The 14,252-nt window shown below is 42.0% G+C and overlaps 1 protein-coding gene across 1 annotated transcript in view; it reads right to left on the bottom strand.

Annotated features, from left to right (window-relative positions):
- Window positions 1–5,201: 5,201 nt before the first annotated feature.
- The window catches only part of ARSB (arylsulfatase B), a 73,155-nt gene continuing 64,104 nt past the window's right edge, over window positions 5,202–14,252 (bottom strand). Inside the window, exons 7-8 of the mRNA XM_087715607.1 lie at window positions 9,923–10,048; window positions 5,202–7,338 (exon numbers count right to left, since the gene is read on the bottom strand). Of these exons, the coding sequence (XP_087571733.1) occupies window positions 7,073–7,338; window positions 9,923–10,048 (392 nt within the window). The 3' untranslated portion in view covers window positions 5,202–7,072. The remainder of the gene's footprint in view (window positions 7,339–9,922; window positions 10,049–14,252) is intronic.

Raw genomic sequence — 14,252 nt, 5'->3', positions numbered from 1 at the left:
TTATGAAAGCCAGTTTGGTGTTGTGGTTAAAGCGTTGTGCTAGAAACCAGGAAACCATGAGTTCTAGTTCCATCTTAGGCACAAAGCCAACTGGGTATTCTTGGGCCAATCAGTGTCTCCCAGGCCCAGGAAGCAGGCATTCTGGCAATGGCAGAACCATTTCTGTGATCTTGCCAAGAAAACAGGGTCTTGCCAGGAGTCAACATATCACACACACACACACACACACACACACACACACACACACACACAAATAAAATTTACTGAATAAAGGTGCATGAGGTCTGAGTGCACAAACCTAAACCTTTATTCTTAACAGATAAATCACGTGCTCATCATACCAATTTCATTGTATTTAAGTACAATAACAATAAAGATACTTATACCACATTATTTCTTGCATCAATGTAATGTATAGATGCAAGAACTACCGTGTTTTCCTGAAAATAAGACAGTGTCTTATTTTCTTTTTACACACAAAATATGGCTTGGGCCTTATTATGAGGGGATGGTTTATTGTTTTGGGATTGCCGGGCGGCTGCTCTCTTGCAAGCGGGCTGCCAAAGAGCCGGGCACAGCCTCATGGCGAATGGCTATGTTGCACTGTTGCAGCAGTGCAACACAGCAGCCATGAAGTGACCACACTCATGAGCAGCCACCCGACAAACCCCCTTTCCAGCTAGGCACAGCGCCATTCACTGACCTAGGGGTATCGCCAAGCCACGTGAGTGCCTGTTCGCCGTCAGGCTCCCACAGCTTGGCGCTTTCGAAATGCCAGTGAATGACGCTCTGCACAGCTGGAGAGGGGGGTTGCGCGAGCCAGGGGACTTCCGCATGGCTTTTTCTGCAGCTTCCAAACAGAGTCTTCTGGCAGTGGCCGCTCTGGGCGTATGCTCTATGGTTGTGGGCCAGCTTCTGGCAAAGCGTACAACCATAGAGCATACGCCCAGAGCGGCCACTGCCGGAAGACTCGGTTTGGAAGCTGCAGAAAAAGCCATGTGGCGGTGGCGGCAGCAGAGGTCCCCTGGCTCTGCGGAGAGAGCTGGGCCAGGGCATCGTGAGGCTGGGAGGTGCACGAGCGAGAGCGGAACAGCCGCTCGCGCAATCCCCCTCTCCAGCTGTGCAGAGCACCATTCACTGCCATTTCGAAGGCGCCAAGCCGCGGGAGCCAGATGGCGGCGAACAGGCGCTCCCACTGCTTGGCAATACCCATAGGTCAGTGAAAGATCACTGTCTGGCTGGAAAGGGGGTTTGTCGGGTGGCTGCTCATGAGTGTGGTCGCTTCATGGCTGCTGTGTTGCGCTGCTGCAACAGCGCAACACAGCCATTCGCCCATGAGGCTGTGCCCGGCTCTTTGGCAGCCTGCTCTCAAGAGAGCAGCTGCCCAGCAACCCCCCCTCTTCAGCTGGGCACAGAACCACTCACCGACCTAGCAGTATCCTGAAGGCGCTAAGCAACGCGATTACCTTTGCCTTCCCCGGTTCCCGCAGCTTGGCACCTTTGGGATACCGCTAGGTTGGTGAGCAGCGCTCTACCTGGCCAGAGGTGGGGGTTGTCCAGGGGACTTATTTGCCGGGGAGGGCTTATATTTCTGCCCATCAGAAAAATGTGGCATGGCCTTATTATCAGGACATGTCATGATTTCAGGGAAACAAGGTAAAAGAAGAAGAAAACATCTACTAGAAGAAATAAAACAAAACACTTAAACATCTGCCATTTTTTTAAAAAAAAAGGAAACTCTCCACTCTGCTACTTACCCTTTTTTCTGTTTGGACCTGTGGTATAAAACATGGTGTGTTTTGTCTGCATAGCTATAGTTAGAATAAGTACAGTCAAGAAGAAACACTAGATTTAGATGTAAAGAACATACACTTTAAAAACCACAACGAGCAAGCCTTGCAAAGCCGCATGGCTTCACAGTGGGCACATGTTGGCATCTCAAGCAATGACGAAAATAAGGGGTTGATTTTTACAAAGGGCCTTTAATTCTTAAAATATCTGAAGGTTTTTCTTTTATAAAGTTATGACTTATATTACAGTCCTCTCTGCAATGCTGAATCTCTCTGATGGGGCTTGAATGCTTATTTTGATTTTAGTACATGTTACTTTGCTTCCTGTATTCTGTTTTAGTAATAAGCTCTGACATTCAGCATGATGACAAGAAAGTTATACTTCAAACTTAATCAGATACTTGTTTAAAGATGACATTTGCCTGTTAAACTGGACAAACAAACAGATATAAGCATAACACAACTTGACTCTTCTATGCTACCTCCTACTGATGAAATACAGGTAGTCCTTGGTTTATATCATGTGACTGTTCAAAGGTACAATGGCATTGAAAAAAATGGGCATGCAACCAGTCCCTGAAGTTTCAGCCATCGCAGCACTGTGGTTATGTTGCAGGGAGTCGTATAGTTGTGGTTGCCATTTGCTGCCTTTTTGGCAGCATTTCAACTTTTCCCCTCATATGCTGCTATAAGGCATGGCATGCCAAAACACCACCCCCTCAAATGCAATCATTGTTAAACACCTAATCCCACAGCACTGTCTTATGCCTAAAGATATTTACCCATGTAGAGGGCTGTATTGCTTTTAACTTTCTCATCCTTTGCACAGGTACAGTATATGTGGTACCTTGTTCAATAGTAGTAATTGTGAGAGGGATCTTGGGGTGGACAACCATTTAAATATGAGCCAGCAGTGTGCAGCAGCTGCCAAAAAAGCCAACCCAGTTCTAGGCTGCATAAACAGAGGGATAGAATCAAGATCACACAAACTGTTAATGCCACTTTATAATGCCTTGGTAAGGCCAACTTGGAAGTTGTAAATGCTCCAACACTGGAAGTCTTTAAGAAGATGTTGGATAGCTATTTGTCTGAAGTGGTAGAGGGCCATGATGGCAAGTCTATGGCACACGTGCCAAAAGTGGCACAAAGAGCCATCTCTCCGGCACGTGGAGCCATCGCCCATTGTTCTGGCATGCATATGTGCACCAGAAACTGGAAGACCAGGTGAACAGCGCGCTTGCACATGTCAGAAACTGGAAGCTCAGCTTTCTGGTGCGCATATTTAGCGAACAATTTAATGGACAACTTTATAATTTATAACAAAATCTAAGAGGTAGAGTTGAGGAAAGAGTTTCACCAAAATAGTATTAAATGCTAAATGATCTTTCAAATTAATTAGATCTTTGACAAAACCTCTTCTTTTTTTTTGCAACTACCATCCAAAAGTAGAATCGGTGGAAACAAAGTCTATTTTTCAAATATCATTAAAGCATGAAGTTTCCATTTAGATCACATTATTGGCAAGGCACTGAATCAGAGAAAAGCTTACAAAGCTTACATAGTAAGTCAAAAACTTCAGCTGGGAAATGTATTTGTTAATGGTAGTATTACTTTTTGACAATATGCAATTTTAATGTTGAGGATTATGAACGGTACTGTATGTCTTATCTAAATCCTCAGATGAAGCGATTAAAAAAATTATGCTGCTGGGCACTAATAATTACATTCCAGAGAACCCTCAAAGATTCAATTTATCTTCTGAAACATGCTAATCTGGCAAGAAATAGGGGTAGTCCATAAGAAGTAATGGAACATTCCAGAATTCTCCAGAACATTTTATTTCTTGGATAAGAAATCCAACACATCCCTAGTTAGAATTGCTTACTGTAATAAGAGGCCTAATTGATCAGGCAGGTCAAAGCCAAATTTAGATCTGTGTTTTATTCCCAGAGCGGCCAGCATAACAAAAACAGGAAGCCTTTAACAAGGTTTTCTTGCTTCCTAATTTCAGATGCATATGTACTTAAGATAAGCTAAATTGTTTTGTCTCATATGCCATGAAATCTCATAGGTGCATCTCACCAACTGTAAAAACAACATTACAACACTAAGAACTTGATTGCCTTTTTATGACATCCAAAATCAATTGCCTGAAATAGCTTCCTTCACAGCCTAATGGCAGGAAGAACCTTGGCCCTCAATTATTGGATGCTGGATCTGAATTTCCAGTATCTCTTTATTGCTACCTACTAGTTATCCAGATTTTTGTAGTTCAAATCTGATAGCCTGATTCAAGTCAGACAGAGCAACAATGCTTCCAATTAATTTGCTATTTAACGGATATTCAGAGATACAGAATCTCACCTACAGATATCTTATGTATCCATGCAAAGCTTTAACTTCATGAATTCAACAAATCTTTTGAAAACTGACCAACTTGGTGATTTACACTTTCCTAACTGGTTGTAATTTCTATAGGTTTTTGTGTGAAAAACCATTATATTTGTCTTTCCTGAATTTTCCCTTATCCCATTTATTCAGGAACTTGGGAATTGGATATTTTATGTAATAATTGCATAGGTAATTGCATCCACTACAACTTCCTAAAATTCAGTTTCGTTTAGCTTAAAAACAAGCAATTGAAATAACAACAGTAACAATTTCACTTACCTGATAGAGAATTCATTCAATGTGCCCTCTCTTGAAGAATACGTATGTTGTGCTAAATTTAACTGGGAAAAGTATAAGCAACTTTACTAATAGGCATTTGGGTGCCAAGCCACAAGGGACTTTGAAGATAAACATCAACACTTTGAAATGGATCCCGAAGTTAATGCAGTGACTGCAGCATATATGTACACATTGGGAAATCTATTTCGAATTAGTTGGTGGGAGATAGCATTATAGTCCAGCTGAAGCTTTTTAAAAAATATGTTATATACATGTATAGCAGGGTGTCAAACTCAAGGCCCACAAACCAGATCCAGGGTGCTTGAATATGGCCCGCAGGGGTCAGCTTAGAAATAGCAAAGGACTAGCCTGCAGTGCCTCTGGCAGCCAAAACGGGGAGCAAAGTGCTGCAGGAGGCATCCATCCCGTCTGCCCCGCCCCTCTGCGCCGGCCAGTGGAGGAGAACTACAATGCTGATCCGGCCCTCAAAGAAATCCAATTTGACTTCCCTGATGTATAGTGTGTTGCAATATAGTGATGAGGACATGGATCATTGTTGTCAAGATCCCCTGATCCAAAAAGGCCTGCAACTGCTACACTAACAGAAACTGAAAAAAGTCCTCCTTACTCAGCCCCCCCCCCATCTTATCTACCAGGAGTTGTGAATTCAGGAGGACCTACCTGCTTCTTTAAGAAGAGCACAACTCACTTAAACATGGAATCAAAATCAAACTAGATCAATCACCATAAATAGTACCTCCATCTTGCAAGGATTTAATTTGAGATCGATTAGATCAAAGGCATTCACAGACACAAAACATCAAGACAAGAATGTGACAGTATCTCTAGTCCAATCTGGTTAATAGTACTGTACAACTGAGTATTGTAAACATTCTGCTATCTCACTCCAAACTGACAAATGACCTCCCCAAGTGGAAAATCCTGTGAAACTCCACATTGGAGTAACCATAGATATGATCGCTATTCTCATATGCACACCAACACACTTAGGAAGAAGTGGAACCACTGTAAGACAGTATCTCTAAGCCACAACTCTGAGTAGGATATCATGGATGGCGATTCGGAATCCCATCCTAATGAACCCTAGCTCTCAATTTATCTTTTATAGCCCTTGGATCAATAACATTGGGTCAGTTTAATATGCAGGTTAAGTCCTTGATTTAAAACCATTTGTTTAGCCACTATTTGAAGCTACAACAGCACTGGAAAGTTATTTACAACTAGTCCTCACAACCATAGTAGCATCCTCCTGGTCTGTAGAGCCTGTAGTCTTGTTCCAAGTCTGATTTAAATAAATATGCCAAGATTGCCCTGTTCAAACTGCAGAATTTAGAGAGAGACTTTAAATGAAGGTTGTACAAGCAAAGACCTTGTAAATTATAGATAGGACAGGAGTGTATGACCTATTTTCAGTCTATGAGCCACATTTTGCCTCTGAAAGTCAGATCCACAAAGTTAACAAGGCCTGGGTTAAACATGAAATCAGAAAAAAAAAGATTATTGGAATTAAAATAGTATTTAATGATTTATTACAGTTTGGCAGCAGTTTCTAAAGAGGTTCTGCGGATTTCTAGGATAAGAAGTTGTACTCATGAGAAAGTTGGAACTTGGAATGCTCTTCTAATTGGGAAGGTGAACAAAGAAATGCCAAGACATGCAATAATCTGCTTCTTCACTTTTTCGTCTTAATTCTTTCAGCATCCTCCCTCACCTCCACTAATGCTGACTGCTTCAGGCAAATACTGAAATCCAGGATCTGACTTCAAATGTGAAGGAATTTAGAAGCCCCTACCGTCCCACCACCACCCATGACTCAGAGCTTTCTAAATGAAATAATGTTTCCCAGCTGTTGCCCAGCAATTTTGGAAAGGCAGCATCTCCTTACCCTCCGCTTTGAACAAAAACTAACTTCCAAATTACAGATCTATGATTTTGGTAGAACTTCAAGACCAATCAAATGTGAAATTAAAATTGCCCAGATTCGTTGAGTAAAAAATAAGCCCAAATGTCTGAAATTTGAAGCCGTCAAGGTACAATAAAATGATTCCAGTGTTCTTTCTCTGTATCCCTGAGTCTATGGAATGGTTGCTGTATCATTATGCAAGAACACATGCCGTATTTTTTGGAGTATAATCAAAAAAGAGGCTGAAAATCTGGGTGCATCTTATACACTGAATACAGCATTTTTGGCCTCCCGAAACCCCGACCTCTTAACCAAAATGGCCATGCATAGCCTGTAGGAGGTTTCCAGAGTGCTCCTGGGGGCTGGGGAGGGCAGAAATGAGCGAAAGATTGCATGTTTTTTGCTCAGTTTTTCCCTCCCCTAGCCCCCAGGAGCACTCAATAAGCCTCCTAAAGGCTATTCGTGCCCCCCCCTTTTTTTTTGACAAAAACCAGGCTTGTTTTTGTGAAAAACGGGAGGTTTCTGGGAGGTTTGCAGAATGCAAAACCTTTTTTTTAATTTGCCTCTTCAAAATCTTGGTGCGTCTTATACTCCGAAAAATACGGTACATCTGATGTATACAAATGGAGAATGGCAAACCATTTTTCAACCCCACTGCATGACATAATAATGTCTGTTGTGCAAGTTCCTACAACCAAGGCCCCCACGCATCTTGTCCAGATGGATCACAGCGCGGATCTTCGTCTGGGTAGAACACAGGGACAGAGTTGTTCTGGTAGTGCCGGAGTCGCAACAGCAGTTTTTTCACAATGTCAGGATATTGTTCTGACAAATCATTTCTTTCTTCAGCATCATGAACAACATCAAACAGCCAAAGCTTCTTTGTGGATGGATCCAATGACAAAGTATCTGACTCATTGAATAAAGACGGTGGTGGAAACCAATGGCTGCAGCCTATAAAGAGAAGATCAAAGATTACCTGGGAATGTATTTGCCTCATAATTGGAATCCAACTTGTTGGCATATCTAGGTTCTTCAATTACATTGGCATGGAATTGAATTTGCCATCTAGACTTGATTCTGTTGTGGTGGTAATGGGTCAGTTCAGATCCATTAAATGAACGAGAGTATCAGGTACCATGAAGAGAAATTAAACACTAATAAAAATTAAGATTCCTGATATAACATGTATGAAAATGTCCATGTGACAAAGCCGCTTGGCTGCAGTTGATTACTTTTTGGCTTGTTTTGATATTTTCCTTTATATTTCACTATACCTCGTTCATTCTCTCTATGTGTGCACAGGAAAAAAAAGTCACAAGACAGATAAGCAATATTTTCAAGATACAAAAAAAAAAAAAAGGAAAGGAAGTTGACTGCCAGCAAGTATGTAGTCTCCTCATTAAACTGTATACTAGCTTAACTTTCCCCCTTTTCAGAGTGCTTCGAGTACCTGGATCGGGAGGCCCTTCAGACAGTCACTCACGCCCTTGTGACCTCAAGACTGGATTATTGTAATGCGCTCTACATGGGGCTGCCCTTGAAGAGTGTTCGAAGACTCCAGCTAGTCCAGAATGCAGCTGCGTGAGCGATCGTGGGTGCACCCAGGTACACCCATGTTACACCTATCCTCCGCGAGCTGCACTGGTTACCCATTAGTCTCCGGATCCGCTTCAAGGCGCTGGTCGTTACCTATAAAGCCCTTCATGGCATCGGGCCTGGGTACCTGAGAGACCGCCTCCTGCCAATCACCTCTCATAGACCGATTCGATCACACAGGTTAGGTCTCCTCCGGATTCCATCTGCCAGCCAATGTCGGCTGGCGACTCCCCGGGGGAGAGCCTTCTCTGTTGCAGCGCCAGCCCTCTGGAACGATCTCCCCATGGAGATATGGACCCTCACTACCCTCCCAGCCTTCCGCAAAGCTGTGAAGTCCTGGCTGCTCCAGCAGGCCGGAGGGCTCTCGTAATATTCAGCCCCCCAGAGATTGTGACTGTTGTATATTTTAATGTTGTTGTGTATTATTCCCCTCCCTTGTTTTACTGTAAGCCGCCCGGAGTCCTTCAGGAGTGGGCGGCATACAAATCAATAAAACTATAACTATAACTATCAATAGTCAAAAGCGATGGGTTTTCCATTGATGATGTTCTGTGTTATTTTTGTCTTTTCCACTAGAAATATTTTCTTCAAATCTTGAGATTTTTAGACAAAACCCGTTGTTTTTTTTTAAAGATTTGATGGAAACAAGAAGATACCCTTAAAGATTGGAACAAGAGAGCTTCTATTTGGCTATCTGGATTAGTTTTGAAATTCTGGCAAATTCTGAATTGAAAACAGCTTTTTAATCATATAGTTGTACTTTATAGTGAATCATCATGGAATATATTATACTGAAGGGTAATATATTATTGCTTTGAGTCAATATTTCTCAACAGTGGTGGATTTAAGATGTTGGATTTGAAGTCCTTATTCTACTTCATCAAGATTGCGAAACACTGCTTTAAGTAAAGTAGGTCTATCCTGCATTTTATGTCTTCCAGTTTTTATCCCTTCTATGCATCTCCACAGGAATTGATTGGGAAAGAAGAAGCTGACCTAGCTTTTGTGTGTGTGTGGCTAAAAATCCATCCTTCCATTCTTCTATTGTGTTTTTTTTTTAAAGGCACCCATTCATATTAGTTTTTATTCCTCCTGTATTTTCATTCAGTAATTATGACTTCTCCAAGCTACTGTGTATTCAGATATTGTATTTTGAAAATACAGACTGAAGGAGAGCCTTGCACTAATACAACCATGCATGCAAGCTGTTGAGGTTGCTTTGTTGGTTGTGCTTTTTGAGTATAAGAAAGCAAGAAAGAGGAATTAAAACGAAAGTTTAAGAACAACATGGCATAAATAAGAGACTTTCTTGCAAGTATATTTGGTAATTCCAGTCCAAGCTTAGTGCTTGAAATAGAAAGTAGATGTAGCTACTATTGAGCAAACATGTTTACAATCATAATCTCCTACGGTTTTAATGGATAGAAGAAAGTTATATCCATGGGCAGAAGAAGAAAATGTTCCATCTGGCTTTTTCTTGTTGTCAAGGCAAGTGAAAGAATGGTTGACTACAACAATGGTTGTGAGAACTAGACAGGGCCTAGATCAGAGGTCTTCAAACTTGGCAACTTTAAGACTTGTGGACTTCAACTCCCAGAATTCTCCAGCCAGCTCTGCTGGCTGGAGAATTCTGAGAGTTGAAGTCCACTAGTCTTAAAGTTGCCAAGTTTGGGGACCTCTGGCCTAGATGCATTTTTATAAAGACCATGCTAAGGGCTGGTACTTTGTTTTAATCAACTTCCCCTTTAAATGTGTTAAGTAAAATAATCTTTTTTTAAAAAAAAAATCAGCTCAGGAAAGGCAGAGAATACAGCAGGAGCAAAACAGGATTTGGAAGGATCTCCACACTGCAAGTCCTGCTTTGAAGCATCAATTGCTTTCAAAATTGTCGAGTACCCAGTGCTCAACAAACATTTTCCAAATACCACCAGAAATTTACCAGGATTGCCTGTGAGTAGTTTCCATTTTCCATGTCGAATTGCAGCATGTATGGAGGTATTGAAAATGGAATCTTCCCATGAAAAATAATTATTCTGTGATGAAATTTTGTGGCTGTTGACGGTACCTAAAAGGGGAAAGGAAATCCAGATAAGGATGATTCTGCAAACATGTTTTGTGTGGATTCAAATGAAAATTTGGTGAAAATTAGTATTGAGTACTTCAATCTCATTCTGTATTTTGAAAGAAACATTTTAAAGTGTTCACAGATACATTTTTGCCTAAGGACCAAAGAAACATTTGTACAATGTTCAAAGCAAGCCTTCCCTACTTTGGAAATTTTCGGGATTAAAATATCACATTTCCCAAACAGTCACTGATGATGGTTTACCAGGGGTGAAATTCAGCAGGCTCTGACAGGTTCTGGAGAACCAGTAGTGGAAATTTTGGATAGTTCAGAAAACCAGCAAATACCACAATTGGCTGGCCCCAGAGTGGGGTGGGAATGGAGATTTTGCACTATCCTTCCCCCAGGAGTGGTGACGGAATGGGGTTTTTGCAATATCCTCCCCCCCAGGAGTGTCAAGGGAGTGGGAATTTTGCAGTATCCTTCCCATGCCATGCCCACCAAGCCATGCCCACAGAACCGGTAGTAAAACAAAATTGAATTTCACCATTGTGGTTAACTGTTTTCTTAAAGTTTAGTCAACTAGTTTCATCTTGAAGTCTAAATAATTTGCTCATATGTATATGCAAATGTGGAGGCATATTAAAGAACAGTGGATACTGCACTCTTTGGACAATCTAATTTACAAGATTTATAGGGAAAAAATGTCCAGCCATGAGAGAGGTTTGAGAATATTTTTTCAGCCTTTAATTTGGCCCTGGCAATAATGTAAACATTATAATGAATATCTGTTCCAAGCCTTGCAGACTAAGGAGATGGATGCAACCTGGGCTAACTGCAATCCAATAATCCTAGAAAAAAATGTACAAGTAATATTTAAACAATTCTCAATAACCCTATTTTTCCCAGGATTGCAACGGCTTCTCAAAATAGTTTGAAACTTATAATTATTCTGTCCAACTTTTCAAAATTCCAAAAATGAACCTCAAAGTCAAACCAATGAAAAAGCAGAGAATTAAATCTTAAGATAATGTCTGTTTTAATTCTAAAATTATCACTTGTCACTGAGGGTAATCTTTGTCTTACAACCATTTGTTCAACAATCATTTGAAATTGTGATGGCACTGAAGGGATTTATGAAGTTATGGCCATTGCTATGTCTCTGTAGTCACATGATCAACATTCGTGCACTTGGAAATCCATTCCCACTTATGACCACAGAGGTACTGCACCTCCCTCACCCATCTCCTCAATCTGTGTCCTTTCTTTTGGCTCTGCCTGTCATCTTGTAGCTGACTTTCAGATGACTTCCACCATAGTGCTACTGCTGCTGAGGAGACAGTCAGGCCAGATACGTCTCGCCATCATTGGAAGTATAAGAAAATGAGGGCGAAAGTCAGCTGGGGTGGCAGAGTGAAGGGCAGCACAGGTCTCGGAGTGCAGAGTGGTGAAGGCAAGTGAGATTGGACTAGGTTGGCTGCTGCTTCCTGGGGCATTTCAAGTAGTCCCAGAGCTGCACTGTTCTGGGGCTGTTGACTGCCCTGCAATGTAGGGTGGAGGGCGGTCAAAAAAGCAGAGTTGGGAGGGACACGGGTGGGTGGGAGTGCCTTTCCTCAGTTATGGCAATGTTCCAGTAAACTTTGATCAAACGAAACTTTCATTTAAATTATTTTAAGAGTATCCTACAAAGAACTCTTTTGAAGACAATCTGAAAACCATACTTGAATCAAAGTGCAAGGCTTCTAGGAAGAAAGGAATGCAGGAGGGATATATTAAAGTGATCCTGAGAAAGCTGCATTAATTATCTATTGATCTGGGAGCAAATTTAAGATGCTTGTATTTGATTTTATTGCATACTACATATAAAGGTAAAGGTTCCTCTCACACGTACCGTATTTTTTGGAGTATAAGATACACCTTTCCCCCGCAAAAAAGAGGGTGAAAATCTGAGTGCGTCTTATGCACTGAATACAGCATACGTCCCAATATGTGTTACTCTATAACTATGGCAATGCACATCCAACAATGACAACTGTGCTTGCTGGGAATCATGGCAGTAGTAGTCCAAAATATTTGAGCATAATAACACTGAAGAATTGAACTGGAGAGGTGACTTATCCCAGGCTAATTTAGGAGAGGGTTGGATTTTCTCCATTCTGACTGAAAACATTCTGTCTCTGTCTTTATATACAGTGTTTCATTAGGTGGTGTGTGAAATCTTGGGGGGGGGGGAGTTCCTTTTCTGAAGAGTACTGGGAATAAACAATTCCGTGACATTTGATATGTTCTTCTAGAACAGACACTTTCCCACAGAGTTTTTAAATATAAAATAATTCATCTTAAAGTTTCAAGCTAAATTATGTTGGCTTATGCTTTTCCCTTGATCTCTGTAAATTTCATTATGCTTTTAACAGTTTTCCTGCTCTTCTTTTAACACAGAACAGGAAAGAAGGGAAAATAGTGCCAGACTTAGAAAAATCAGCAACAGTAAAACAACACATGGTATTTATTAACAAAGCCAGAAAAGTCAGATCTTCCATCGTTTTGCATACATTCCATACGACTTGCTGCAAAGTGATTGCAACTTTCTCATTTGCAGTGTAGAAAATCAAACATCATATAGACCAGTGATGGCGAACCTTTTTTGGCTCGCTTGCCAAAAGCGGGAGGAGCGAGGGGGGTTGTGCATGGGCGTGCCACACCCATATGCGCACAATCCCAGTGCGCACTCCCCCTCATTTTTGGCACACTTTTTTCGCCCTGCTCAGGCTCCAGAGACTTTCTAGGAGCCTGGGGAGGGCGAAAACAGCCTCCCCCCCCCGGAAGCCCTCCGGAGGCTTCAGGAACTTTCCTGAAGCCTCCGAGTGCAAAACACCTGCCCTATGGGCAAACCGAAAGTTCGGAAACGGACTTCCAGTTTGCTCGTAGGGCCGGTTTCTCTCTGAAGGCTCCTGAACGCTCTGGAGGGCAAAAACCGGCCCTACGAGCAAACTGGAAGTGTATTCCCAAACTTCCGATTTGCCCATAGAGCCGTTTTTTTGGCGCTCCGGAGGCTTCAAGGAAGTTTCTGAAGGAAGTCTCCAGAGGGTGAAAGAAGGCCAAAGTTAGCTGGCAGCACACTCATGCACGCTGGAGCTGACAGGGCAATGCCTTACATGCCCTAACAAATGGCTCCGCGTGCTACCTGTGGCACACGTGCCATGGGTTTGCCATCATGGATATAGACCATTGTTTCTCAGCCTTTGCAACTTTAAGAGATCTGTTTGTTTGTTTGTTTGTTTGTTTGTAGTTTATTTATAGGCCGCCCTTTTCCCTGAGGGGACTCAGGGCGGCTTACAATCAAAAAAGGAAGGGGAGTGTAGGACAATACAAAAAAAGAAATGTGCACAAAGTAAATTAGACAATAAAACTCAACATTCACTCAGCATTCGGGAGGGGCGAAATAAGATTATCCCCAGGCCTGACGGGTTAGCCAGTTCTTAAGGGCTGTACGGAAGGCCTGGACGGTGGTGAGGGTACGAATCTCCACGGGGAGATTGTTCCATAGTGTCGGAGCCGCAACAGAGAAGGCTCTCCTCCGAGTAGTCGCCAGTCGGCACTGACTGGCGGATGGAATACGGAGGAGGCCAACTCTATGCGATCTGATGGGACGCAGGGAGGTAATTGGCAGAAGGCGGTCTCTCAAATCTGGACTTCCAATTCCCAGAATTCCCCAGCTACTCAAGACCTACTCAGAATCACTCTTTAGATGGCGGTCTTCTTTAATCTGCCCTCCAGACTATAATACTATTGTCCAGGAATTGTCAACACTTCCTATTTTTAATTTACTTGTTTGTTTGTAGGTATGAATCCCACCTTTATTATTTTTACAAATAATTCAAGACAGCAAACATATCCAACACACCTCCTCCCCTCCTATTTTTCCTACAACAATCCTGTGAGGTAACAGAGTGACTGGCCAAAAGTCACCCATCTGGCATTCATGGCTAAGGCAGGACTTGAATTCACAGACTCCTAGTTTGCAGCCACAACATCAACAGAGGAGATAGAATAAAAGTTTGCAGGGTTTTTTTCAACCTTTATAAGAACTGGAAAATTAAGTCAAATAAGTAAGTTAAGCAAGTAAGAATATGATGTACCTATTTTCTTTAGACTGCATATCTAGAGCTGCAGTGCTGCAGTGGTTAGAATGCAGTACTGCAGG

Source organism: Thamnophis sirtalis, unplaced genomic scaffold, assembly GCF_051295495.1.
Source record: "Thamnophis sirtalis isolate CommonGarterSnake01/CBP01778 unplaced genomic scaffold, rThaSir2_p1.2 scaffold_5, whole genome shotgun sequence".
In the NCBI taxonomy this organism is placed as follows: Eukaryota; Metazoa; Chordata; class Lepidosauria; order Squamata; family Natricidae; genus Thamnophis; species Thamnophis sirtalis.
The sequence above is the reverse complement of the archived record's forward strand: the minus strand, read 5'-3'. Positions and strand labels throughout refer to the sequence as shown.